The sequence below is a fragment of the Podospora anserina genome, chromosome 3, assembly GCF_000226545.1.
Source record: "Podospora anserina S mat+ genomic DNA chromosome 3, supercontig 2".
Taxonomy (NCBI): Eukaryota; Fungi; Ascomycota; class Sordariomycetes; order Sordariales; family Podosporaceae; genus Podospora; species Podospora anserina.
Genome location: NW_001914856.1, coordinates 476,149 through 504,029, shown reverse-complemented (window position 1 = coordinate 504,029; position 27,881 = coordinate 476,149). Strand labels below are relative to the sequence as shown.

General features: G+C 52.5%; 9 protein-coding genes across 9 annotated transcripts; 7 read left to right on the top strand and 2 right to left on the bottom strand.

The window, feature by feature from the left end:
- Positions 1-1,086: 1,086 nt before the first annotated feature.
- Positions 1,087-3,953, top strand: PODANS_3_3210 (uncharacterized protein; the record flags this gene model as incomplete). The annotated part of the gene is made up of 3 exons (XM_001909068.1): positions 1,087-3,279; positions 3,335-3,733; positions 3,795-3,953. The coding sequence occupies 3 exons, from the start codon at positions 1,087-1,089 to the stop codon at positions 3,951-3,953; spliced, it is 2,751 nt and encodes a 916-aa protein (XP_001909103.1).
- A 1,635-nt stretch (positions 3,954-5,588) lies between these two features.
- Positions 5,589-7,971, top strand: PODANS_3_3200 (uncharacterized protein; the record flags this gene model as incomplete). The annotated part of the gene is made up of 5 exons (XM_001909067.1): positions 5,589-5,755; positions 5,865-5,957; positions 6,039-6,106; positions 6,161-7,852; positions 7,913-7,971. 5 exons carry the CDS (start codon positions 5,589-5,591, stop codon positions 7,969-7,971), a joined length of 2,079 nt encoding a protein of 692 aa, XP_001909102.1.
- Positions 7,972-10,029: 2,058 nt separating this feature from the next.
- PODANS_3_3190 (uncharacterized protein) lies at positions 10,030-11,487 on the top strand (the record flags this gene model as incomplete). Its single annotated transcript, XM_001909066.1, has 2 exons — positions 10,030-10,180; positions 10,232-11,487. 2 exons carry the CDS (start codon positions 10,030-10,032, stop codon positions 11,485-11,487), a joined length of 1,407 nt encoding a protein of 468 aa, XP_001909101.1.
- A 2,598-nt stretch (positions 11,488-14,085) lies between these two features.
- Positions 14,086-16,094, bottom strand: PODANS_3_3180 (uncharacterized protein; the record flags this gene model as incomplete). Its single annotated transcript, XM_001909065.1, has 5 exons — positions 14,086-14,895; positions 14,949-15,194; positions 15,255-15,601; positions 15,691-15,957; positions 16,013-16,094. The coding sequence occupies 5 exons, from the start codon at positions 16,092-16,094 to the stop codon at positions 14,086-14,088; spliced, it is 1,752 nt and encodes a 583-aa protein (XP_001909100.1).
- A 1,400-nt stretch (positions 16,095-17,494) lies between these two features.
- On the top strand, positions 17,495-19,471 carry PODANS_3_3170 (uncharacterized protein; the record flags this gene model as incomplete). Its single annotated transcript, XM_001909064.1, has 1 exon — positions 17,495-19,471. The coding sequence occupies one exon, from the start codon at positions 17,495-17,497 to the stop codon at positions 19,469-19,471; it is 1,977 nt and encodes a 658-aa protein (XP_001909099.1).
- Positions 19,472-20,146: 675 nt separating this feature from the next.
- Positions 20,147-20,330, top strand: PODANS_3_3165 (uncharacterized protein; the record flags this gene model as incomplete). Its single annotated transcript, XM_001909063.1, has 2 exons — positions 20,147-20,221; positions 20,310-20,330. The coding sequence occupies 2 exons, from the start codon at positions 20,147-20,149 to the stop codon at positions 20,328-20,330; spliced, it is 96 nt and encodes a 31-aa protein (XP_001909098.1).
- A 1,435-nt stretch (positions 20,331-21,765) lies between these two features.
- Positions 21,766-23,435, top strand: PODANS_3_3160 (uncharacterized protein; the record flags this gene model as incomplete). Its single annotated transcript, XM_001909062.1, has 2 exons — positions 21,766-22,403; positions 22,457-23,435. The coding sequence occupies 2 exons, from the start codon at positions 21,766-21,768 to the stop codon at positions 23,433-23,435; spliced, it is 1,617 nt and encodes a 538-aa protein (XP_001909097.1).
- A 293-nt stretch (positions 23,436-23,728) lies between these two features.
- PODANS_3_3150 (uncharacterized protein) lies at positions 23,729-25,523 on the bottom strand (the record flags this gene model as incomplete). The annotated part of the gene is made up of 2 exons (XM_001909061.1): positions 23,729-24,880; positions 24,942-25,523. 2 exons carry the CDS (start codon positions 25,521-25,523, stop codon positions 23,729-23,731), a joined length of 1,734 nt encoding a protein of 577 aa, XP_001909096.1.
- Positions 25,524-26,175: 652 nt separating this feature from the next.
- Positions 26,176-27,425, top strand: PODANS_3_3140 (uncharacterized protein; the record flags this gene model as incomplete). Its single annotated transcript, XM_001909060.1, has 3 exons — positions 26,176-26,178; positions 26,279-27,282; positions 27,341-27,425. The coding sequence occupies 3 exons, from the start codon at positions 26,176-26,178 to the stop codon at positions 27,423-27,425; spliced, it is 1,092 nt and encodes a 363-aa protein (XP_001909095.1).
- Between the last annotated feature and the right edge of the window lie 456 nt (positions 27,426-27,881).

Genomic DNA, 27,881 nt, shown 5'->3' with positions numbered 1-27,881 from the left:
GGCAGAGAAAAATACACACCAGCCACTACGGCCACTCCTTTACCTCAGCCCGCGTATCTCCCTCGCCACAGTTGACGCTACTTGCCGCTTCGTAAACACGGCAAGCCACTCTTTGATCCAGCCACACCTCTTACACGCACACTGTGAGTGTCTGTGACACACAACATCCAACTTTCTTGACACATTGCTGTCCAATCTTGAGTTTTTTTCCCACCAGTTCAACGGTTTCGCTTGTTCATTGTCCAATCCCAATGACAAGCCCACCTTCCTGATCAAGATTTCCCCGCCCAATGATGGAGGGCACTCGCCACACTTTACCTCCGACAGGTTTGAAGCAAGCCACCGATCTGTCGATTTGTTACGCAGACTTAGTGCCACAGGCAGGATTTTGGGATGTGTGGCTGGTATGACGCGCAGCTTTTGGAGGTGTTGGCCTCTGGGAGGGCGGGGAGGTGAGGGGGATGAAGTCATCCCGGGGGGCATAGGTAGGTGGGTGGGACGGCAGGTGTTGGGGGGTGTTGGGGGACAAGGAAAAGGGGGGTTGTCAGTTTGCTTCTTGCGCGCGAGTGGGAGTTTGTGAATGCAGGAGAAGTCCCCTAGGTTTCGTGACGTAAAGAAGAGACGATGATGACGTCCGGGGAGATATTCTGAGCTTCTCGAAAAAGCCGGCTTGTCTCGAAGTTATCGTCTGACGACGACGGGTGAAAATAGTGGTTGAGGTAGCAAGATGCTGACGACATAAAAAGGTTGAGGCTAGTGCTGTGTTCTTGTCTGATTCTTTTTTCCTTCTGGACCAACGAAAAATCTATATAGCTATCTACGGTAATCTCTTGAACCTTTGAGCACAGCCACACATCTACATCATTTTGTTGTCACTGTACAGCTTTAGCACACCGTAACTCACCTTGCTTGCTTTTTTTTTTCCACCACAGACCCTACCTATACAGTCACACCATCATCTCACCTCCGTCCCTATCTTGTGCCATCCTGGAACTCTTCTTCAACCTATCCCTTCCCTTACGTCCCGCTTCCCCTACCACAACCCCCACCACGGAAGGCACCTTTACAACCGCACCACAAGACAATATGTCCGACATTGCGAAGAAGACGCTCCCCTCCCGCAAGGGAAAGAAGCAGCAGCAGCAGCAGGAGGTCTCCACCCCCCAAGAGGAAAACGTCCCTCGCTCTGCCCCCTCCCCTCCGGCTATTGATCTCCAGAAGGAGCAGAACAAGAATCGGGAGGAGGAGGAGGAGAACGACGAGGTTGTGACCACGTCGGGGGATTTCGAGGGGAATGATGGCAGTGAGGTGGAGAGGGAGAGTGGAGGGTATACTCATCTGGAGAAGCCCAAGGAAACAGAGGAGGGGATTCAGATGGAGGATAAGGAGGAGGAGAAGCCGGAGAAGGTTGAGCCCAAGGCTATGAGTGACAAGACGGAGACTGAGGCTGGGGAGGATACTAAGACTACGACGGAGGAGAAGGTCGAGTCGTCTGAGAAGCCAGAGTCTGACAAGGCTGAGGAAGAGACCCAGACCCCCGCCGCGGATAAGATCTCTGAGGCGCCGTCGGGGTTGACGGAGCAGGCTAAGAAGGCTTTTGACCAGGCGAGCGAGAACCAGCCTACTGATGAGGCGAGGGAGGAGTTCCTCAAGAGTGCAAAGGAGGATGCTACCACCACATCGGAGAAGCCTCCTGCCTCGGAGACAGTCGACAAGGCTGCCTCGGAGAAGCCAGACGTTGAGGCTGCGGATAACAACATCGACGAGCCTGAGCCTGCTGCTTCTGAGAAGCCAGACATTGACACCAAGACCGTCAGCGACAAGGCCGAGTCTGTCGCCAAGTCAGGGTCCGAGAAGCCCGATGTTGAGCAGCAAACAGAGAAAACCCCCTCCACCACCGGCACGGAGCAGCAGCAACCCCAAACTGAAGCTGGTGAGCAAGCACAAGAGCAATTCGACCCCCACCAAATCCAAGACGGCCAGTCACAGGTCCAGGACTTCTCCCCATCCCAAGCCGAAGGTCAACCCGAAGGTACAATCCAAGAGGACCAACCCCAAGGCGTCGAAGCAGGCGAGGGCTCCACCGTAGCCGAACAAATGGACTTTTCCATTCTCAAGAACGGCACCGTCAACAAAGGCGGCAACGTCGTTTCCGACGGCAAGGTTGTCGGTCGTGTCGTGAGCGGCATCCTACAGTACCTCATCGGCAAGAAGGTCGACGAAAACGGGGATATCTGGTCCGACAACGGCAAGATCATCGGCAAGGCTGAGCCCATCTCTGACTCGGAACGTGATGACATGCTCAAGGAGTCTGCGCCGTTCGAGTCCTTCCCTGACGCGGTTGTTGACGGGAATGGGATGGTTGTCAGCAATGGGGAGTGGGTGGGCAAGATTATCGAAGGGGATGTCAAGCAGTTGAGGGGGAAGTCTGTTGATGCTGATGGGGATGTGCTTGACAAGGCGGGGAATGTGATTGGGAAGGCGGAACGTTGGGAGCCGGAGGAGGAGGTGGAGGAGGAGGTTAAGGAGGTGGATAATAGCTTGTTGGCTGGGAAGAGGGTCAACAAGGCGGGGTATGTGGTTGATGGGAACGGGGTTATTTACGGGAGGGTGGTGGAGGGGGATCCGAAGAGGATGGTGGGGAGGATGTGTGATAGGAAGGGGAATATTCTGAGTGAGAGTGGTGATGTTTTGGGGAAGGCGGAGTTGGTTAGTGAGGGGGAGAGGGAGGGATCCAAGGAGGGGCCGTTTGCCGAGTTGGAGGGGTGCACGGTTGCTAAGGATGGGACTGTTGTTACGCCTTCGGGGGATATCGTGGGGAGATTGGTGAAGGGAGAGGGCAAGGTCTTGTTTGGCAGGGCGGTTGATGAGGATGGTGATGTGTTGGATAAGAATGGCAATGTCATTGGCAAGGCTGAGCGCTGGGAGCCCGAGGAGGTTCAGAAGTCCAAGAACCCCATGTCGGGCCGCAAGGTCAACAAGGAGGGCAATGTTGTTGATGGTGATGGTAACCTCATTGGCAAGTTGACTTCTGGCGATCCTCAGGTCTGCTCGGGCAAGGAGATTGACGACGACGGTGATGTTGTCGACCAGAAGGGCACTGTCATTGGCCACTGCTCGCTTCTTGAGGGCATTCCTGAGGTCAAGGACGAGGAGACACCTGAACAGAAGGAGAAGCGCGAGCAAGCCGAGAATGACAAGAAGATGGCCATCCAGATGTCTGTCTGCATTGCCCAGTGCCTTGACAAGATTCGACCTATCTGCAAGATGATCACCGAGGTAAGTTATCACTACCAACTCACGCCACAGCTTGTTCATCACTAACACACAGTAGAAAATCGACAAGGCAGAGCGCACTCCAGAAGACGAGCGCGACGAAGAGCAGCTTGTCAAGGAGGTCCGCCCTCTAATCGAAGAGGGTGGCCGCATCTTGACCGAGGCTCAAGGCATCATCAAGGGCCTCGACCCTGATGGCCGCATCTCGGCCAACGCCAAGCACAAGACTGCTGCTCGCGAGGCCACTCCGGAGGAGTACCGTCTTGCTGAGCTCCTCAAGGATCTCACTGGCGATGTCACTCAGTGCATCGACAATGCCAAGCGCAAGCTTGAGGATATGCCCCACGCAAAGAAGGAGCTCAACCCTCTGTGGGGTTTGCTCAACGAGCCTCTGTTCCAGATCCTTGCCGCCGTTGGGTTGTTATTGAGTGGTGTGCTCAACCTCGTTGGCAGATTGGTAAGTCCTTTCAGGGTCCACTTGCAACGCAAGGAACAACGTGCTAACACTAGTACTATAGCTGAGCGGCCTTGGATTGGGAGGACTGGTTGACGGGTTGCTAGGTACACTCGGCTTGAACCGCGTCCTTGCCGGATTGGGTCTTGGATCCTTCAGTGACAGTCTCAAGTCGGGTAAGAAGAAGAAGGGTGGTCTTTTGGGCGGAGTCTTGGGTGGCTAAAGCCACGTAGTATGAGTGATGATTAGTGACTTGTAATTTTCTCTTGTTTATCTCCTTGTACGTTGACTCAATTTTTGGTTTGTTTGTCTGTTTGTAATGTGTAAAATATCGGCAGGCGGGAATAACTGAGAGCCTGAGAGCGAAATAGGAAATGTGACTTACACAGCGAGAAGATCGTGTCTGGGAACTGTTAGCAGACTGGAGGTTAGCGTGATTTCTTGCCAAGATGATATCCACTCAGCGTAGCATCCAAATTGATGCTAGAGACAGCATTCTCACTCCAAATCCGATGGCAGCTGTGGTTTGGTGCACGTGGAAGGGCCAGCTCGGGAAACTGTCTCCGTTCATTCTGCTGCTGCAGTTCTGTCCCGTAGCGTTGCAGTGAGCAGTCGGATGGCATCTGCAGTCGTCAGTTGATCATCGCATAGTGTCCGCGGGCTGAGTGCTAGAAAACAAGGCGGGATGCTGCTCTTGCCCGAAGTTGGAGGTGTTGACAAGCCACAGGGTAGCGCCGAACCTAATTCGAAGCTCGATCAGTGAAGTCAGAGGCGGCCGGCCGCTGCGACTGTCGGCGTGAAGCTGGAATACCCGGCTGGAAATATTTTGGTGGGGCCGACCACCGGCGCAGGGCTGTGACGGCTGTGACTTTTGACACCTGGAATGGACCCCGCCCCGCCTTGGCGTCATCCGTGAGCCGGATGTCAGGTACCTAGTATTAGAATGTCCGTTGGGCCGGTCGCCCTCTTCGCCCGCTTCTTGCAGAGATCTCAAAGAATATGGCCGTGATCGCACAATTTAACAATATCGTATCCCGAGGATATCGAGAGAAGGATCGGCTCATCGGCTTGCCGTTATGTGCTACAATGTCGCGCTGGGTGTGTTACTTACGGGAGAACACTTAATTGACAGCGTGTGATTGGACGGACCTGCAGACCGGCACGCAGCTTTCTTCCCCGCAAAAACTTGAATTCCTCGGCCACCAAGATCCACGGTGTCATGGTCCAGTGTTCCCAGACGATGGATGAATTGGTCGTGTGATGCCTGAACTGTCATAGAAGAAAGTTTCGAAACGTGATATGATGTTCCAGGAAGGTGCCGAGGGCAAAAGAAGAAACAACGGCTACCCTCTAGGCGGGTTAGAAACTTATTCTAAAAAGCAGGTGAAAGGGTCCAGGCGCCGTCCCGCCTGCCGGTGGCCATGTGTGCTTGCCGTGGCAGCAAATCGGGCGCTCCAGGGCAGTTCCGACATCGCCACTAGGGGCCACTATAAGGCCCGTGCCACCCGTGTATTCACTTTTCTACCCCACAATCGACGGCCAAAAATTTGAGATTCAACGACTCATACCACTCCGATTGCTCGTTCCCGCCAAGGACAGGGTTTCTTTCTTTCAAAACCACCACGTCCGCCTCCAACAAGACCCATTGACTCCTCGGCTCGTCAAGAGGAACTTTGGAATCTTTCTACATTGCTGTTTAATAGCCAGTTCTCGCTGTTACAGCTAAAACTTTCCTATTTCCACTCCTATAACCTTCAGGTCCCTCTCACCTAGGTGTGCTCTCCTAGTTTACAGCTCGCCACCTCCCGCTCTCCGCCGTCTGCTCTCCTTCCGGTCTCTTCGCAGTCACCTTCTCGTGATGATCCGTCAAACCAGCCGCGCCCTCAAGGCGCTGGCCACTACTCGGCCTAGCCAACAGCGAATTGCTTCCCTCACACAAAAGGCTTCTGCCATCACAGGTGTCCGTAATGGGCCATCAGACGTTAGGAATCAGTCCACATCGGCTGCCGCGAAGGTGCCCGCTGCGTAAGTCGTCCCACCGCCATCGTCGGCTTTGGAGTCATACTACTACTAGTAGTGACTCACCACTACCATCACTACAAAAACACAATGGCTAATTCCATCCTATATACAGCGACGTACGAGCAAAGCCCGCCCAATCATTCAACGCCGAGCCCAATCACGTTCAACCTCTGGCTAACGCCCGTAAGAACGATGTCGACGAGTCGTATGTCTCCCAACTATACAAATGAGGATCGTCTATGTATATATATATATGTATGCATAGTTAACACGAAATGCGCTACAGGTTTATCGGCAAGACTGGTGGTGAGATCTTCCATGAGATGATGCTCAGACACGGCGTCAAGCACATTTGTATGTCTCTACTCCTACTCCCATAAACTTGCACAGTTGGCTAACTATACACAGTCGGCTACCCTGGCGGTGCTATTCTTCCCGTGTTCGATGCCATCTACAACTCGCCACATTTCGATTTTGTCCTTCCCAGACACGAGCAGGGCGCTGGCCACATGGCCCAGGGTTACGCCCGCGCTTCTGGCAAGCCCGGTGTCGTCTTGGTGACTTCCGGTCCTGGTGCCACCAACGTTGTGACACCAATGGCTGATGCGCTTGCGGACGGTACTCCCATGATCGTTTTCACCGGCCAGGTCGTTACCACAGCCATTGGTAGCGATGCGTTCCAAGAAGCCGACGTTGTGGGCATCTCCCGCGCCTGCACCAAGTGGAACGTCATGGTGAAGAATGTCGCTGAGCTGCCTCAAAGAATCAACGAGGCCTTCGAGATTGCCACCAGCGGAAGGCCTGGTCCCGTTCTCGTGGATCTTCCCAAGGACGTGACGGCTGGTATTCTGCGTCGTGCTATTCCCACGGCCCCCGCCATTCCGTCGCTCCCCAGCGCTGCCTCCCGCGCCGCTCTCGAGGCCAGCGAGAAGCAGCTCCGTGCTTCTATCAAGCGTGTGGCTCACTTGGTCAACATCGCCAAGAAGCCTGTCATCTACGCTGGCCAAGGTGTCATTAGCTCGGAGCGTGGTGTTGAGCTGCTCAGAGAGCTTGCGAACAAGGCGTCCATCCCCGTGACGACGACCCTTCACGGTCTCGGTGCCTTCGACGAGCTTGATGAGAAGTCCCTCCACATGCTCGGCATGCACGGCTCAGCCTATGCCAACATGTCCATGCAGGAGGCTGATCTCATCATTGCTCTCGGTGGCCGCTTCGATGACCGTGTTACCGGTAGTGTTGCCAAGTTTGCCCCAGCGGCTAAGGCTGCGGCGAAGGAGAACCGCGGAGGTATCATTCACTTCGAGATCCTCCCCAAGAACATCAACAAGGTCGTGCAGGCCACTGAGGCTATCGAGGGTGATCTTGGCAAGAACCTCGACTTGCTCCTGCCCCAGGTGGAGAGCAAGACCATGGCTGACAGAAAGGAGTGGTTCGCTCAGATTAACGAGTGGAAGAAGAAGTGGCCTCTTTCTGACTACGAGCGTGCTGCCCGCGAGGGCTTGATCAAGCCTCAGACACTGATTGAGGAGCTCAGCAACCTCACAGCTGACCGCAAGGAGAACACCTACATCACCACTGGTGTCGGCCAGCATCAGATGTGGGCTGCTCAGCACTTCCGCTGGAGACATCCCCGCACCATGATCACCTCTGGTGGTCTCGGTACCATGGGCTACGGTCTGCCGGCCGCCATCGGTGCCAAGGTGGCTAAGCCAGATTCCCTTGTCATCGACATCGACGGTGATGCTTCCTTTGGCATGACCCTTACCGAGCTCTCCACCGCTGCTCAGTTCAACATTGGCGTCAAGATCATCGTTCTGAACAACGAAGAGCAGGGCATGGTTACACAATGGCAGAACCTCTTCTACGAGGATCGCTATTCCCACACTCACCAGAAGAACCCCGACTTCATGAAGCTCGCCGACGCCATGGGCATCCAGCACAGGCGTCTCATCAAGCCTGATGAGACCCGGGAAGCTCTCCAGTGGCTGATTGACACTGATGGCCCAGCCCTTCTGGAGGTTGTCACTGACAAGAAGGTTCCCGTTCTCCCCATGGTTCCCGGTGGGTCAGCTCTTCACGAGTTCATCACATACGACGGTGGTATGTAACCTTCTATTTTCCAGTAACTTACCAAAGTATCATTGCTGACACAAACTACAGTCAAGGATCTCGCGAGAAGAGAACTCATGCGCCAGCGCACTTGCGGTCTCCACGGTTAAGCAATTAGTACCCTAATACACCTTGACTGGGACGTTGTTTTGGGCGTGAGACTTTAGCATTGGGCGTGTTGTTCAAATTTTTGTTCTTAAAGTTTCGATTGTGATATCCGGAAGGGAGCGAAAAGTGTTTGCTTTTATGATACATTGTGCATTACCAGGTCGGTGAAAAATGGCGGTTGGAGGTCCGCGGCCGGATCTGATGTTCAAAAAGGAGAGACTGGGAGCGAGCTGGAGGGCGTCGCCGTTTTTCTTTCCCCACCAATTTTGGCGGGCTGTACATACATACATACCTATTGGACGAGGGGGATACCATGGCTATTGAGCATTTCATGACATTCATAACACGATCGAGTTTTTTGTTTCTCCTTTACCTTGCTTCTCAATATGTTGTTCCAAGAGTCAGGATTCTTTTCGCTCAGCGGTCTTGCTGAATCGCAGCCTGCCGCCTTGCCAGCGCACACTTTGACCCTGGCGCGGACATGGCGATGGTTCGCCAAGGACGCCTTGCAGCAGCCCATGAACTGAAGGTTTTTCCCTTTCGAGCCTGCCAGCCACTGTTCACTTTCCCCCATTCCAAATCACTGTTGACGTCGCAACAGGCCATTTTCATCTTGTCTGCATGCAGCAGTGTCAAGAGACCATGCTAGCTCGTTTTGCGAAATGAAGGCCAGCATTGCGAATGTTTACTACCCCAACGCTAGAGGAGGCGCACGGCTCTCACCACGTCCAGCTGGGCCCGGCCTCATGGAACGGGCGGGTTTCGGTGTGTGCCGATTGATGAAAGCTGCTGTTGCCGTGACTGCTTCCTCTCTCCGCTCAATTTCCCACGCTGTCTGATGACGCTCTTCACAGAAACAAAACTGCCTAGCCCACCTTCTCGAAGGTGTCCACGTCAACGTGGCAGAAGTTTCTTCTCAGGGCGTGTTTCATGATCAGACAGCTGCTGTGATAGTGGGTGGTAATGAAAGCTCACCGCAACTTGGATGACGGGCGTTCCAGGTGAAGTTATCCCCCGCTTGCAATTTCATGAACCACTCTGTTAATCATAATAACATTATCATCGGGCTGGTCGTGAATGTAGACTATACTAGGTACGCTTCTAAAAGCAGCGATTGACACCCGGGATCTAGGGATCGACGGAGAAACCAGGTTACATCACTACAATCTGTCTCAGCTGCTACCTTGCTCTTGGAAATTGCCTTGTTCTTTTCTTCTCCAAAACCTTTTAGCACCCGAATATCCGACCCCCATGTAAGACCTCCTCAATTGCTGTCAACGTCACAGGCAGCCAGTTCCAAAAGAAAAAATTTCTTCGACACTCCAGTCATCTCATCCCACTCTTTGGAACCAGTGGCTTATTCCTATTTGGAATTGGAGATGCAGAGCTCCTGGCTTCCCGCCGATCGTGGATCTAGATCGTTCACGTCAGATGCAGGTACGAACGGGCTTTTTCTGTGAATGCCGCCAATCCCAGCTGGACCTCAAGTCTGGATTAGGTACTTTTTTGACAATGACAGGCAAGCACCCCGGCATCGACCTCCAGCTCGCCGTGTTGGCCAACAACACAAAAAAAAAAAAGAAAAACAAAAGGAGAAAAGTGGGCTGCACTTGGGCGTAGGTTTACGCTGAGATTTTCAAGATGACTGATGAGACCGGAAAGCCTTGTTGGCACCGCTCAACTCATTTCCGGGTTTGTTCTTATAACTTGACATTTTCCCTTTTTGCTTTTCGTTTCCTGTCCTCAGCAACCGGCTGGCATCTCTCCTTCGTGTGCTCCTTGCACTTTTTGTTGCACTCCTTTCAACCCATCACGGCTTACACCTTCATTCATCACTTCATATTTATTGACTTCGTTGGGGCATTCCTCATCCCCACACTACCCACCCTCCTTTTTATACTCGACACGTTCCGTGCCCATCTCTCGAGTTGCTTCGACGCCCGCGATCCCATCCTTAACCTCAGTCCGGTTCTGTTCAACCTCGCCGTGTCCTTCCAGTCTCACAGCAGCAAAATCAACCAACCACAACCACAACGCGTCCGGCATCTCGACGGTCTATTATGGCTATGCAAAGCACCAACATCAACCTTGAACAATTGCTCAAGAAATCCCCGAACTCGGATTTTCCCAGCCCTTACATAAGTCTTGGTGGGTACTTAAACTTTCATGGGAAAGGATTGGCAGTTGTTCCGGAGTTGGAAGATGTTCAACGCAAGTCTGATATGGCCGTGATCCTCGAGACGAGCTCTGACACGAATACAGGTCCATCCTCACGCCTCTCTCCCGCGACTACCATTGCCGAGAATGACAACATATCCTCCGCTACAAGACTTAAACCACCTCCTGTCTCACATCAACGGCGCACTGGACGACGTTCTCTCGGTGCCACCACAGGTCGCCCGCGTGCCTCGTCACCAGCAACCGTGGCTAGCAAAGATGACTATCTCCAGTGCCCCCTCTGCTCTGAAGTTGGGGCATACACGGCCTGTCGCCGGAAGAATGATCTTAAACGCCATATGCGAAATTATCATAACACCAATGCACAGTGGGCCTGCCCGAAGCGTGGCTGCGGCAAGACATATGACTGTCTTCCGGGGATGAAAGCGCACCTAAAGGAGCCCAGTCACGGCAACCTCCACCGGTCTTCGGATTGCATCACGACCATACTCTGCCCCCGAGTTGTCTTCGCCTGTGGCTTTACCAACTGCAAGCATGTCTTCGAAACACCTGACGCCGCCGACCCTGCCGAGACAGCTACTGATTACTTTCATCACGTCGCCAACCACGTCGAGGCCAATCGCCCCAACCAGGCCTGGTCCCACTCAACCTGCTTCCGAAATCTCATGCGGCAAGCAGGTATCTATGATGGCTGGAAGAATCGAAACCCCAAGGGCAAAGACTTGAAGTGGCAGCCGCACACATCAATCGTGTTGAGGAAGATGCTGGAGACCAGGCATGTGCCCGATAGTGAGCTGTTGGTACTCTGGGCTGTCAGGTTGGGTTCTAAGCCGTACTCCGAATCCACTTCGCCGGCACCGAGGGGTCTCCCTGAGGCTCTCTGTCTTCCTGTGTCCGAGCTGTGTGGATGCAGTGCCAACTCGGTGCCTCCGTCGCCATCCCACCCCAATCCTTCTCCCGGTTCGCCTCAGGTTCCTGAGAGCTTGGCCGACAGGTCTGCAGAGTTTGATTTAGCTGCTTATTCTGGCACTTCTACTTTCAGCCAGAATGTAAACGATCAAGGCCATACCCAGGATTCTACACTTATTGGTGTCAGCAGGCCGTTTGATAAATCCCCTCAACTGGAAGGTGGATACCCATTGGGGGTTCCAGTTCTCACGGTAAACCAGCAGCCAGCTCCCGAATGGTCCGGTTATTACTACAATAGAAACAACCAGGACATGTCAGACACCATGATTGATCCCGCGCTTCTCAGCGTGAGAGGCCAGTCATCGTGTATGGACTATGGGATGGAGGGCGTCGATGCTACCCGTGAGGTGGACGACCTGTCGAGCTGGTAGAACTGAGCTCACTTGTACGGTGTACCATCTATATACCGACTTCACCAAAACCCTTTCACCAATTTATGCTTCACCGACATGTTCTTCACCATGTACCGTCATCTACCACTGACCTATACCGCTACCGACCACAGACCTCTGTACCACTATTCTATCACCACCATCACAGCAACGGCCTTGATTACATACACCCTCTTAATTCCCTCGAAATATTTCACTTCGACTTCGGCCGCCTTTCCTATTTCACACTAAACGTCTTTTCTCTAAAACTTTTAATCACCTTTACCATTTCTCCTTTTATTTTCATACAGGAAGAATTTATCTTCCTCATCACAAGCCAGGAGCAAGGGAGGAAAAAGAAATGACGACTTTGATAGGCCCATGACTGTTTGGACTTTTGGACTTTTACTTTTCGTGAAACATATTTACGACAGTTTCGACGAGGGATGTTATTGGGTGATTCTTTTCCTTTCTTTTTTTTTCTTTTTCTCGAGGTTTCGATATTTGTATAACGTTTTATGACGGGGTTCATGTAAAATATGACGAGGAGGAATGAGAAGGGGATTTGCCACGACTAGTTGAGCAAATGGACACGGGGTTTATATATAGGCTTTTTGGACATAGTTGTTTTAATTGAACGATAGGGCGGTTGCCTTTCTCTTCGTCTACTGGACCAGGTTGCTACTAACGCCTCGTTTAATATCAACACACCTTCCTAAGTGCCTATCTACTGTCGATATCCTCTATCGGTTGCTCCGTACTTTCGTCTGTTAATCTGTGTTTACTTGGACCGCTGATTGACATCGTCGAAAGCGCACATGGGTCTGATAGTTGCTTCTTCCGTATAAGTGAATAAATGTGAATCAACAGAGGAAGAGTTTTCAAATTTTTGGGTACTTATCTCCCGGGTGAATATTACTCCTCTTGCAATTATCTCTACCAGACTTCTGATTTATCTGTGAGCAACGCCAGTTCTGTCACCATCATCAGCCCGCCCTCGACCCGGATCTGACCATCGTCGACACTCGCCAGTCACCTAGCCAGAAGACTACAATTACCAACGACAAACCATGACTACAGTCTCGGCCCTCACCTGTGAGATCAGGCAGACGATCCGGGGGTGAGGTTGGCAAGACTGAGGATCTGAATAATCTCCTTCAAGTTGACCGCAGGACCCGGGCGGAGACTATCGACATTATTCCAGGTGGTGTCTGTACCAACGAGATCAACGTTCACAAATTGACCGTAATCGTTAATTCGCATTGCTCAGGAAGTTGCTGGCTCGAGTTCGCCGTCACCGAATCGCCCACCCAAAAGAAGCCCAAGACCTTCTGCATCAGCGACCTCGATTCCCCGTTGGCTCGGAATCTGACATGCCATCGCCGTGCCAACACCGTGGTTGAATTTCGTGCTCCAGACGGAGGCCATCACCTCGCTGCTCTCCTACTTCTCCGCGCCAAACTCTGCGACGTACTCACCATCCTAGCTGGCATTGGTTCGTCTCCAGCCTACAAGTCGCTTTCATTCACCATTCGCCACATGGACAAGTCCTCGTCATCTCGTGGCAACAGACCGTTCTTCGTCAACCTCCCTCCTGACTTTGTCAAGGAACCGAGCTTTCGAAGACCCTTGAACAACCAACAAACTCAATATCTCATGCCAAAACTGAACGACGGCAGCGGCTTGGGCGACGTCAACGACCTGATTTCTGCCATTTATTCACACTGCCAGTTTCGACTAGGTTGCCAACTTCGACGTTCATTCGGGAACGTGACACAACTTGCGACGAATCACCTACTTCAAGCTTCTGGAGATAGACGCTCGTGGGTATGCAGCGTTGTTCTCGATAAGTTGGCCAAGTATTCTCAGTCAATGAAGACTTGTCTGCTTCTTACCCACCCAGTGTCACCAGAGATGAGGCAGTTGGCAGGGCATATGGAGAGAGCCGAGGGGTTGTCAGGGATGAATGCGTTCCCTGAACCATTCTATAGAGACTGCTTGGAATCACGGGGCTTTCTTTCGTCATCTTTACAGACTTTCTTTATCCTCTTGCGCGAGATAAGTATCGACTAGAATAAAGTCTCTAGTTAGGTAGGCAGGATAAGGTTACTAATGTTAGGTTATTAGTTGGAATAGGGTTATTCGTTAAGTAGGTGGAAGTAAATGATTCAGGATTCACCTACCTACCTAAGCAACTTGTCAGAGTAGGCTACTGTTTATTTTCAAGATGAATGAGGTGTGCGCTTCTTTTCCAGAGCTCCAGTCAGCGGGACCTAATATGATGCCACCATCCATTCAACAATTGTTCCCGAATTCTCACCAATATTGCATGCAGCACAAACTTTGAATTTCATGACCCGTGGCATACACCTGCCAAGGCGGGGTAGCAAATCAATATTTGATTGTGGGGGTCACACCTACCTATATATAAAGGACAATCCAACATGAAGCCTCTGGCAGGTATGGCAAGCTATTGAATTTCTGTACTTACGTCCCCCCACTACCCCAGAACCTTTCCCAAAACCTCCTCCTCCTCTCCTCCCTACCTAACCTTTATAATTCAACCTCACCCCCTTCCCACCCCCGTGATCATCCCTCCTAGCACAAAGCCCCCTCCCCCCAATCCTCACCCAAATCCACCGCCCAATCACTCGTCCCCCCCATATTCAACCCCCTCACCCACCCCACCCTAGCCTCATAACTCCCCCTCGACATCCAACTCACCCACTGATCCCCCCCATACACCAAAATATCCCCATGCTCATCACTATACCGAAAAACACTCGAATCATTCTTGATGATCTCCTCAATCTCCCAGTTGGACAGATACCCAGCTTCAGCTGTACACCTCCCCGGCTCAGCCCCCGATGCCGGACCGGTAAAATAACAATCCGGTCCCCAACACCCCGGTATGCTCATCTTCACCGTGCGTCCGTACAACGCCATGCCGATGATGATTTTGGACGATGGGACGCCCGCCTTTGTGATCATGGCGAGGGAGGTGAGGGTTTCGGTCTTGTTGGTGTGGTGCCTGAGGCAGTTGCCGGTGGGACAACCCGGGGAGGACCAGGGGCTGTTGTAGTCCCATTGGCCGTGGAGGTCGTAGGTCATGTATACTCTAAGTAAGGGGTTATCAGTGGGGTTGAGGAACAGGGAGGGCGCGGGGACAAACATGTAGTCAACCACATCGGCGATCTCATCTATGGGAAAGCCTTTCAGATACCAAAACGAGGAAGGGGCTGCGATGCTGATGCTGAGGTGGCTTGGCAGCAAAGAGCGGACGGTTTGGAGGAAGGAGAGGTAGTCCTGGCCGTCGGTGGGGTTGGCCGGGGGGATGTCGGGGAGGTCTGGGGCGGAGGGATATTCCCAGTCGAAGTCGACGCCGTCGAGGCCTTCGTTGATGATGAACTGTGGGCTGTTAGAGGAAAAAGACAAACGATGGGGTGGGGAGGGAATCTCACATTGACGACATCCTGAGCAAAAGCGTATCGTTGAGCTGGAGTGACGCCAGATCGGAAGATGGCATAGGTGTCGTGTGATGTTGAGAAGCTCCAACCGCCAAAACTCATGATACGTTTCACACCCGTCAGGGCCTTGAAATCGTTGTAAGGTCCCTGGAGACTGCTGACGTCGACTTGGAAGCCGGGGGTGATATCACCAAAGGCGAAGTGGACGTGGGTGTAGTAGTTGGTGTCGATTCTGTTCGCCTGTTGCGATCGAAGTTTATCAGCAGCTGTGACAGAGAAGTCCAAGAGAGGGCATTATACAGGCATGTGAAGACAAGGACGGTTGGCATTCCATGCCTCCCAGTAAGCAATCCGCTTAAACTCTGCAGGAGGAGTAGTGTCTCCGACGATGTCCATGCCGCAACTGGCGATACAACCGTTTGACCCTGGTGTGGCCGTGCCGGGTCCACCTCCAAGGACTGGACTTGGGATGCAGAAGTTTTCGTCGATACCACATTGTCCCCAGACGTTGCAGCAAGCGTTGAGGGGACATGGGTTGAGGGTCGCAAGGTCGTTCATGTTGGCGGGCTTGAGGGTTCCGGGAACCTGGGGTCCGCAAATGGCGTTGGCAAATGGGGCTGGCATGGGCGGTGAACCTGTTGAAAGGCCTGTGGGTGACTTGTCAGCACAGAGGTTGATCGTCTTCTAGAAAGTTGAGATATCCCACAGATGTTAGCATCCAGCATGAGGTTGGCACAACCCGCCCAGCCCCATGTGTTCTGGTTGAAGTCATTGATTTGCTGCTGTGTAATGTAGTAGGCCGCTGCAATATCCCAACAATTGTCGTTGGCCTGAACAGTGTAGGTATGGCATGAACCGTCCGGGTTGGGCTGCGGGGAGAAGTCGGGCAAGTCTCCCTTGGAGCAGCAGACATGCTGATCGAGCTCTGAGCAGCATAAGTGCTGTCCGACTTGGAAATTCGAGCAGAATTCGGGGGCGGGATTGTAACCGGTGAGTTGTGACCCTGTGATTCCGCACTTTGTAGCCAGAGACCTAATAAACGGTTAGTAAGGCTGTACTGCTAAGAGATGGGATTGTGAGGTAAACGTGCCAGCAACTCTCTCCAGTCTCAACCTGAACGGTGGTACAGGTTTGGCCCATGTTGATTGTTCGCCTTTGTTGGGTGGCCTACAGTCAGAACAGATGCTTCACCACGAGAGAAGACTTGGGGCTCTTATAGTCGGATCGTCTCATGCTCGCGATGTCATCTCCCCTTGTTATTCCGTGGATGGCAACATTTGCGAGAATAATGAGTTCCTACCTCAAGACACGTCAGCCATTCCAATTTCCCGCGTTACTCTACCAGTTTGACACTAGCCTGCCCCAGGAGAGGAAGTTGGACGCAGGTGTTGAAAATGGACCACAGGGTAGCGGATATGTGTAGTCCTAGCCTGGCTGGTACAAGCGTCGTGATAAGTATCCCGGTCTTTGGAACCCCTCAACGGTCACCCCATGCCTGGTACCTGCATCCTGCCATCGTGCTGAGCACCAACGTATCACGCGTAAGTCGTACAAATTCGACAAGCGGCCCGTGATGACGCGCAGGTTTGAAGCGGTCACCACTCTGCCGAAATAGGAGTACACTTGCTAGCCTTGTTCCTTGTTCTGTACCAAAACTACAAACGTTAACCGACAGATATTATTTGATATTGAGAAGCACATGTTCGTTGTCACTGACCTCGATCATCCTGTCAGCTCTGACCATCTCATCTATTCACCCCATGACCAAGATTCCAATAACAATAGTTGTTTGGATAGTCGACTCCGAAGTCCAGCGCTTTGCTTCCATGCTTGGCCATCCTTTCATATGGTGGTTGGAACTTGGCTGTCAGCCTCTCGTGGGCTAGCGAGTTGTTGAACGCTAGTCGAAAGCGAAGGCTGCGCTGCATGTTGATGTTTCTGTAGGGAGGTTACATAGGTTGTCGAATTCTACGACGTGAAAACATAGAATAGAGCTTGGCCGTTGACTAGCTTGTACTACTAGGATTTGTCGTTGGTTCATATTGCGTTTCACCGTTAGTGGGGAAGTTTTCTGCCTGCAGGTACGCGATCACATTCACATCGGAAGTCACTAGTCTAGCTACCCGTTAGATCCATCAAAGTCACCGGATGCTGAGCCCTCCTGATAATCTTCAAATCGATGAAGCATCATCCAGCGTGGGGGAAGAAAGGCGGGCCAACGTGGAACACTCAATGGCGGCTTTTGTACAATGATGCGATTTTCGTGCCATGATGCGATTTTTGTACAATGATGCGATTTCAAAATCTTCAGAGTGACTGCGTGTAGTTCTGCTGGGAGCTTGAAAAAGCACGGTGGTGGTAATGTTGATGGAAAAAGACGGCTTTGGACGAAATCTATGTAATTACACACATCACGTGTATCTAGCCGCCGAGCTGAGCTGCCCAAACTGTAATCCTGATACTGCCTGAAGCAGCCTCACTTCTTCTCACAATAACGCGACCTTTGGACTTTTTTCCGTCCAAGTTGCTTCGTCCCAGCCATGTCTCAGCAACCTTGCCTTCTAGAGAGGCTCCCTTTACACATTGCCCAGTACCTCGCCAACTTCCTTCATCAAGACAGCATCCGCCCTTTTTCCTTGGCCAGCAAGTTCTGCTGTCAAGCAGCGGCACCACGCCGCTTTACCAGCCTTAAGCTCACCGCGCGCGAGAGGGACAAGTTCGATCGTGATGTGGAAGAACTGAGAGCAACTCTCGCCGTCGAAAATCGCTCCCATCACGTCCGTCGAATCACGCTGAGGGGTTTTCTCCTCTTGGGAACTGATCATCTTGGCCCAAACGGTGTCGACGGAAGATTCCTCGCCAACGGTGGTTGGAACGAGTCGCCCGACAATGAAGGAGACAGTGAAACGGAGGGTGTTTATGACTCGAGCTATTTCAGGCCTAATCTGCCCAAATACGACTCACAGCGCAAACAAGAGCTGAACGAGGCATGGCAACCCTTCGCCGACCTCATAGGCCAGCTATCTGGCCTGAGAGATCTTATCTACGCCTGCACCCACCAAATACCGCGATGTGTACTCGAGGCATTGCACCAACGCCATCCCCGGAGTCGCCTGCATATGCATACCTTCAGTCTGCGGAGTCTTTACTTGTCCGCAAGTAACGTTCAAGCTATAGACGCCGATGAGTATGCTTTGCTTACATCTCCCTGTCTCTACAGCATCGATATGAAGTACGAGCCATATAGCGACGAAGCAGAGAAAAGCTTCAATACAGAGGCCCTCCACTGGTTGATAGTGAACTCGCCTTCTCTGAGGAAGTTCAAGCTTGACTACAGGTACGATACTATGGCGGTGCGGCACGGGGCTTATCAGCCCGAATCCTCTTGGGAGGACTTTCTAGAGCAAGCCGGTGCTGGCAAATCTGCCGACGGCAAGATTTCGAAGAAACCCGAAAAGCACCCATTGGAGTCGCTCACATTGCACTCATCTGGCTTTATTTACGAACTGCTCAATCATATTGCAGCCTGGAAACCTCTTCGATCCTTCACAGAACTGCGTCACCTCGAACTATCGCCATGCCTCTCTTTGGACGTCATGTCCTTGATTTCAATGGCAGCAGAGGGCGAGATCCCTTCCCTCAGGAGCCTATCAGTCGACTGGGAAGACATGCACAACAACCTCGGCCAGTTGCTTTCAGTTCTACCTCATCTCGACACCCTCAAGCTGAGCGGCAATCTCGATAAGACGACCTTTCAAGGGATCCACGATGGCCCACGCCTGGCCTTGCGCAAACTTCAGATTTACCCTTTTGCGCCCCTGGATCATTCCCAGGTGCGACAGCTGATTCAGTGGTGTCCAAACCTGGAAGACGTCCGCCTACGTCTAGCGCGTGAGGCGGGACCGCATGAAACTGCCATCTACCGACTTCTTGGGCGGTTGCCACGGCTCCGACGGGTTGTGCTGCAGTTTGTCTGTCCAGAACCGCAATACCCTCCTCCCATCAGCGCGATCATGGATCTGTCATGGGACAAGTTTCGAGACGTTCGGAAGGCTTTAGTCGAGATTGCCGTCGATGAGACTTTGGCTCGTGCCATCTTTCGAAAGATTGCAGCAAGAAAGTGCCCATTGGAACGGCTCAAAATCGAATGCCTCCCGATCCAAGATTCCGCCAGGGCCCTCAGATCTTACCACGCCGTGTCATCATCCTACGACGCCAGTTGGAAAGATATCGTGGAGGTTGTCGGTGGTCGTACATGGATCTGCACAAGACAGGATGTAGAATCATCCGAGGTGGAGGTGCGTGAGGTTACCAAGGAGACTGGCAGCAGGGACAAGGCATTGGAATGTCTTAAGAAGACGGATGATCAAGAAGTCAATGAGCTTTGGAAACAGGTATGGCCTCCGCGTGAGGGGGGAAGTGATAAGTGGTGGGAGAATTGGTGGAGTTATCCTCTGTCTGACATTCTCGACGACAATGGCGAAGATGCGGTCGGGGGTGCGGGGCCTGACATTTAGATGATGATACGACCACGAGATGCGCTGTGATCATACATGTAGAAACAAGTAATGGAACAAATGACTTTCATTTCGATAGGCCACAGAACTGACAAGCAAGTCCACTCTTCAGTGACATACACGCTAGACATGTCTATAATCAATTGATCAAAAGTTCAGGAGAGGTTGGCATCTTCATTCATCCCAACTCACGAACCTTATCGATGTCGCCGCTCCCACCGGAAACACCCTCCGCCTATCTAGCTCCCCCAATACGAATCATTAGCTCACCTCTATCACGACTCATTCACCACCAAACCAGCCACATCTCGTAATCCCGCCCTGGCGTCACAGCGTGGACCCCTAAAACCCCGTCTTTGTTTACGTCCCCCCGACGTCATCCCCCCAAAAGCCCTCCCCGATCAGCCACCAGGATAAGATCCGCCCAACACGCGGCCCCGGCCCGTCCATAGGTTTGAATAAGATTCCTGCTGCCTTGACAGCCCCATCTTCAACTATATAGCCCCTCCTCCCGGAAGTTCCCCGTCTTACCTTTCCTCCCTTAACTTGAACCGTGATTTTCGTTTCTGCAATTTCCCACAGCAAAAAATATCCTCATCGTACACCAATCGAAAATCATACTTGGTTTGAGAAAGACAAAGAAACCCCCCCCCCCCCCACACCACCACCACCACGATGAGTGACTGCGGCTGCTCAACCTCGGGAACGTGCACCTGCCCCAAGGGCCAGTGCACATGCACCAACTGCCCTGTACGCATTCCAACCTACCTCCTTTCCTTTCCTCCATATGAAAGAAGAAACACCCGCTAATGCTTGTTTGTTGTTTTGGTGCGAAAAGCACCCCAAGGAAGACAAATAACCCTATCACCGACCGACCGATCATTTTTGCAGGTGGAGGGAGGGGGAGAGACGAAACAACTCGGCAAGCACATAACACTCTTGTGGTGCTGATGACGACCAGCAGAAATATCCGTACGGTGCCTGTGTGGCGTTTGACTTTTGTGGTTTGGGACACGTCATGATGGGATGGGTGGTTTGAGATGAAAAACAGATCCGACATCCGGGAGGATAGGTGACTAGGGGGGGGGGGGGGAGAGGACGGGAGAGGAGAGGGGGTTTGAATGGTGATGGTGTACATGTGCGATGGGTTTTGAGTCTTGAGATTTGTGTGGTTGCTAGCATTTTGCTGTTTTCTGCAATCGGAAATGTGGGAATCTGGAGTTGTAGCAACATTTGCTGATTTTGCTTTTTTGACCTGTCTAGGGGAAATATGATAGGATGGGGATTGGGAGTGGGTGTGGTGGTTTGGTAGGTGATTTTCATCAGATATGGTGGTGAGAAAGGTCAAAAATAGATTTGTTGTTGATGTATGAGTATGTTTGTCAAATGGTCATTTGTTTGGCTCAGTTTACACCTATTAAAATAGCAAAATTAACTGTTTCTGCGGTGCATATGAAGTATTGGCATGGCTGGTAGATACAGCACCAAGTTCACATGACAAGGACCTTCTTTCCACCAGAGATGGCGATTATGGATTTGTGATGCTGAAAGTTCTTCTTGAACCCTGACATGCCTGAGGAAAAGCCTGTTCCTCGGAAATCAAGGTGCCACTTACACCAAGTCCGGGGCTAGCGGAGCCGGGAGTTGGAGTGTGGAGCCGCCGGGATCGGCCCCGTGGCTCCAGACTCCGGAGCAAACCCCGCCAGTTCTCCAAATCTTGGGGTTCCAAGGATCAAGCTTTTGGTTATGGGCGCAATAATGAACACATACAGAGTAGTGTTTGAAATGTAGATAACGGCTACCTCGAACGAAGATTTGTCTTCTCGGCATCGAGACCTTTACCTGAACATAATGACATGTAAAAGAAGGAGGACTGCATGAGCTCCGCTGCGGTCAAATACTCGGCGAGAAGCAGCTCGTGTGGGGAGACAGAGGGCATGACGACACCGAGGACAGGCGAGATGTGGAAGCACTTGCCTAATTTGCCTGCACAAACACCTCCTTGACAGCAGCTATTGGTCGATTCCACCGTTGAACAGGTTGAACAGGCGTGCAGCTGCCCGCCATCGTACTTCCCAAATTATACGGCCTCATGACCGTAGTGCGGGGCATTTTACTTCTTCTCATCGACTGAACGCGGGGCACATATCTTTCGCTCACCACAACCTCACCCTAATCATCCGCATCACCACGATACGCTCCGGTATATGAATACCTTCTTTTACGATCTGCCGGTCCCAGAGCTCACCTTTACGACAAGATACCTGCCCTAGAACCGGAGGCTACCATCCAAAATGGCCGGCCCTGTCCCCGTCGCCAGCTCTCTGAGCGACATCTACACCGTTGATGCCATCGGCACTCAAGCAAAGAGATGGAACAACCTCCTCGCTCGCTTCCAGACCATCTACGGCCAGCCAGCCGAGTTCGTGGCTAGATCACCCGGCAGAGTGAACATCATCGGCGAGCACATCGACTACTCTCTCTACCCCGTCCTCCCCATGGCCATCACTGCCGACTCACTCCTTGCTGTATCAACCAACGTTGCCTCTACCAACACCAAGGAAGGCCACTACAAGATCAAGATCGCCAATGTTCAAGACGCCAAATTCCCCGCTCACGAGTTTGACATTCCCTATGAAGCCGTGGATATCGATGCTACTGTTCACGAGTGGACCAACTACTTCAAGTCTGGCCTCAAGGGTGCTTTGGAGCTGCTGCGCAAGAAGCACGGCAATGACTTCGAGCCAAAGAGCATGCAAATCTTGATGGATGGGACAGTTCCGGCGGGTGGTGGCTTGAGCTCCAGCGCTGCATTTGTGAGCTCGAGTGCTCTGGCTGTCATGGTGGCCAATGGTGAGAAGACTGTGGACAAGACTGAGTTGACTGAGCTGGCTATTGTGAGCGAGCGGGCTGTTGGTGTCAACTCGGGCGGGTAAGTTCATCACCATCTTATACCATTAATGACCATCGCTGACATGTCTCCAGAATGGACCAATCCGCCTCCGTCTTCTCAGAACGCGGCTCAGCCCTCTTCGTCTCCTTCACTCCCTCCCTCAAAGCCCGCCCGGTCTCGTTCCCCAAGACTAACCCCGAACTCACCTTCCTCATCGCCCAATCCTTCGTCACAGCCGACAAGTTCGTCACTGGCCCCGTCCACTACAACCTCCGGGTGGTAGAATGCTCTCTCGCCGCTGCCTACCTCAACGCCGTTCTCAACCCCCCCGGAACCCAACTCCCATCTGACGCCAGCCCGCTCTCGGTCAGTCTTCACGGCTTTCACGAAACGTACTTTGCCCTCCAGGAGCACTCTTCTGGCGCGACAAAGTCCAAGTCGACCGAGTCCCAACTTGAAGAGTTGGTTGCTCTCACAGCAGAAAAGCTCGACAAGAGGGACGGCTACACCCGCGAGGAGATCGCCGCCGTCCTTAACATCTCAGTCGATGAACTCAACAAGAAATTCACCTCTCGCTTCCCCGTCCGGGCGGAGAAGTTCAAGTTGAGACAGAGAGCCCTCCACGTGTTTAGCGAAGCGTTAAGGGTGCTAAAGTTTATGTCCTTGCTTGAGCAGCAACCGACAAACACGGATGACACATCAGAGTACAATGCCCAATTAGGCGACCTGCTCAACCAAACCCAGGACTCGTGCCGGGATGTCTACGAGTGCAGCTGCAAGGAGATTGACGAGCTGTGTTCTATCGCGAGAAAGGCGGGGAGCTATGGGAGTAGACTGACGGGTGCTGGGTGGGGTGGTTGTTCGGTCCATCTCGTGCCTGCTGGCAAGGTCAAGGCTGTGAGGGAGGCGTGGGAGAGGGAGTATTACAGCAAGTTGGACTTGAGCGAGGAGCAGAAGGAGGCTGCGGTGGTGGTGAGTAAACCGGGGAGTGGGAGCGCGGTTTACTTGGTGGACGATAAGCCCGGGCCGGTGGTGGTGGATGATAGGGATAGGGGTAGTGAGGTGTATTGAGATGGTTGGGGCTTGGGATACCTAGAGAATTCATGAACTGAGAATTAGTTGAAACATTTTTTGTTCAATTGCCTTTGGGTTTCCATTTCACTTTCAGTGAACCTATTCTGGAAGCTGTCTTTTCTGTCTGTCCACCCTCTCGTAATTCTCTCAACAAAAATAGACCAATGCAGTTACGCTGTTCATAAGCCCAACCTAGGTAACCCCATCCTAACCGCCAAATCACCTAACTTTCCAGATAGTACTACAAAATATAGTCTCATTACAAATGATCTACCCCCCTTCTCCCCCTCCTAGTTATCCTTCCCCGCCGCCCGTCTCTCCACATTCTTCACCCTCCTATTCTGCTTCACCTGCACCCTCCTCCACTTGACATACAGCGTCCAGGCGTCCCTCAGCACCACATACAAACACCCCCCGACCAAACTCCTCCCCCACTGATGCTGCAGTATACTAGGCGCAAACACCCCGCCAGTCCCAGCAGCAACAGGAATAGTCCTCCTCCTCCCACCACCACCCCAAATCGACGACCAGATTGAATCCCTTTGAAAGATCGACCTCGTAACCCACGACTTGGGCGCCAAGAACCGAATCGCCTCCCCCATGCCAAACGAAATCACCGGCATGAGAAGCGACGAGACTATCGAATTAATAAACAGCGACAAGAAATTCGTTTCCCCCTCCCCGTTCGGACCGGGTGGTGGACGGGCAACTTCGTTGTTGTCGCGGTTGCGGTGGTTGCGGAGGTTGCGGCCGTTGTTGTTCTGTGGCGGAGGAGCCGGTTGTTGTGCCGCTGCCGGCGGAGGTGCAGGAAGCCCAGCAGGAACAGCCACATCCATATGAATATTCCCCATTTCATCTTGATCGTCATCGTTGTGATGGTGGTGGTGATGATCATGATCATGGTCATGCCCGTCATCTCCGAGATTGAGCTGCACCTCAAAGACGATTTCATCGGCTCTGCCCATTACATCGTCGTCATCAAGATCAGCATCTGCTTGGTCGTCGTCATCCCCAAAGAGGCCCACCACCGCGCGGCCGAGATTGATTACCGCGTCCCACATGCCTTCTTCTCCGTTTTCGCCTTCTCTTTGGTTGTTGTTGTTGTTGTTGTTGTTGTTGTTGTTGTTGTTGTTGTTGTTGTTTCCTGCTCCGTTTTGTGGTGGTGGTTGTTGTTGTTCGCCAGGTTGCCGTTGTTGCTGCTGGCCATTAGCTGCGACAGCTTGGATAGGTGGTGGTTGCTGTTGCTGCTGTGCCTCGTTCGGCGGCTCTTCATCCATGGGCCTGCCACGGAGGGCTCGGTTGAGCCGCTTTTCCAGCTTGCCAAAGAGCTCGTAGTAGAGAAACGTGTAAGCGAATTGGACGCTCGGCATCAAAGCCACGGCCCATACTGGTGATGGGGGCCAGGTGAGAGGTTGACTGCGGCCGATTAGGAACGTGCTGTACTGTAGAGGATGTTAACAGATAATTTGAAGTGGTGAGAATTGACATGAGGGGGGAACTTACCAGTGCACTAACTGGCAACACCACCAAGTTGCCCAAGGAAGCCAACCACCTTGACAGCACCAACCCCGGCCCGATCAAGGAGCATGTAATTACCGTAGGTATTACCCCCATCTTGTCAACCATGGACGCGACAGCCTTCCGCCCGGCAAATACTGTGATCGCAGCAAAGCCATAGCTAGCGGCGCCAACAACGCTGCATTCACTGACTATGAGGACAAGAAGGCCTGGGGATATTCGGCTGAACTTCCGGTTGAAGCGGTTGCGCAAGGCGACGATGGCATCGTAGGGTTCTTCGACTGTGATGGGGGATTTGCAAGCTGGGCATTGGAGACCGTTCTTTGACCGCCGGTTGGAAACTTCCATCTCTGCTACCCATTGTAACATGCAGTCTTGGTGGGCTTCGAGGGTACATGGGCATGGATGGACCCAGGTCGCGTCGGGGGTGTCGTTCTCGTTCTGGAGGCAGATGAAGCAGACGTGCTGGTCGTTCTCGGCGTAAGGTGCTGGTACGATGGAGGGGTGAACTGAGGTGGAGGGTGTGAGCGACCCGGTTGGGCTGCTTGCGCCTGATGGCGTCGCCATTGTTGGTGTAGGTAGGTATGGGTGACGGAACAGGAGGATCGGCTGTCGCTGTTGGGACAGTCAGTCAGCAGAGAAGAAGCATGTGATAATGTAACCAAAAAGTTATACTCAAAGAGTACACGCGACTGTGGTTGCCCCGGTTATATCGGCACTTCGACTCTTATAAATAGTGATCAATTCTGGGCAACGGTGTTGGTGAGTTCAACGCCTGGAAGTTTAGAAGTCGGCGGCTCGAGTTGAGAGCTCCCAGACCAGGGGTTTGCAGTTGACATCAGCGAGCCCCACTATTTGATTTGCGCCCAACCGGCACCTCTCCCGTTTGGTACTAGTGCCGGAGCGCTACAGAATAGCTGCTACCGTTTCTTGCAGCTGCCCGCCATGGCCGGATATTTTCTGTAGACGTCAAGGTTCCAGACCCACGCATATCCCACCTCCAACCTCCACCCCTCCATCGACTTGTGTGGAATCCAGCCGACGCATCTGGCTCTTGGGTTGAAACCGAGCCCCGCCAACAAACTTAACTAGCTGACTACCAATTTCCATCTACTTTCCTCTTTGCTTTTGGGTTTCTGCCGGGATACATCAAACCATCGTCCTTTCACCTCAAGATACCCAGTCCGCCGCCAGCAGGAGATCTGCTTTCCTTTTCATAATGGTATTCATCACCTTTCTTTGCGCGGGGTAGCAGCCGCAACTTCGCCTTCTACCCCTATCTTCATATATGAATATATGGGAATCTAACTATCCCACCACAGGCAGCCCAAAACTCCAAGCAGCGCCTCGCCCTCGCAGTCTGCGACTTCCTGTCCTCCTCCCTCAAAGACGGCACCCTCCGCGAGGAAGACTCCGACAACATCGACATCGCCATCAACTGCATCACCGAGGCGTTCTCGGTCGATTTCTCCGACAAGGCCGCTGTCTCTTCAGCCATCGGCTCCCAAAACCTCCTCCAGATATACTCTGTCTACGAGAAGTTGAAGAATGTCACCGCTCCCGCCTCCTCTCAGTCTGCAGGTTCTTCCAGCGCCCCACCACCATCAACCGCCGTGACGGAAGAGCAGAAGAAGCAGGCCGAGTCCTTGAAGTCCAAGGGCAACGCGGCAATGGCCCAAAAGGATTACCCTACCGCCATTAACTACTACACACAGGCCTTGTCGGTCCACCCCGGCAACGCCATTTTCCTATCCAACCGCGCCGCCGCCTACTCCGCGGCCAAGGACCACGAGTCCGCCAAGGCGGATGCCGAAGCTGCCGTTGCTATTGAGCCAACATACACCAAAGCCTGGTCTCGCCTCGGTCTCGCCCGTTTCGCTCTCGGTGACGCCAAGGGCTCCATGGAGGCCTACCAGAAGGGTATCGAGTACGAGGGTAACGGTGGCAGCGACGCCATGAAGAAGGGGTACGAAACAGCCAAGAGGAGGGTAGCGGAGATTGAGGCCGAGGAGTCAGCTAGTGCCACTGCTCGAAGCGCCTCTCCCTCTGCAGGAGGCGGCGGTACTCCCAGTCTGGCCGACCTGGCTGGTATGCTCGGCGGCGGTGGCAGAGGGGGCGGTGGCGGCGGTCCAGGTGGATTGGATTTCGGTGCCATCATGAACAACCCCATGTTTGCGAGCATGGCGCAGAACCTGATGAGCAACCCAGACATGATGGCCAACTTGATGAATAACCCTAGGTTGAGGGATATGGCCAACTCGTTTGGTAGCGGGGGTGGGCTGCCGGATATTGGGAGTTTGATGTCTGATCCTTCTATTGCTGAGATGTGAGTTTTGTTCATGAAACTTGTTGATTGAACATATTACTGATTAAGATGAAAACAGGGCCAGAAATATGATGGGCGGTGCTGGTGGTGCTGGTGGTGCTGGTGCTGGTGCTGGTGCTGGTCGGGGCAGTGGTGCTCCTTGAGCTGTGTGATATTCACTATACCTAATCACCAGTCTTGCTTCGTTTGTCAATTCGTAATAATAGATGGACATGTCCCGATTCTTTTTGGTCCGTTATTATGTGGAAGAATACCTAGATATGTTGTGCTGTTTTTTTATGAGGAGGGAGCGTTAAAAGCAAGGTCGATGCTCAATTGTCTCTTGTTCGAGCGAGGCAGATAGACTTCACGATTTCAAATGAATTTTGAAGATTTACATTGAGAGATGAACAACAGACGAGTTGAGAAGAGGAGGATTTCCCGAGCTGAAACATTGAATATATATTCAAGTCAAGTCGCTGGTCGCTGCTCAGCCATAACGATGCCGTCATATATATCTTTTGAGGGAATGATAAAATGCGGCTTTCAATCTGGTAAATTACCTAGGTATTATTGCGGCTTTGAACCAATATGGCAAAACGCTTCAAGTAGCTAACTGA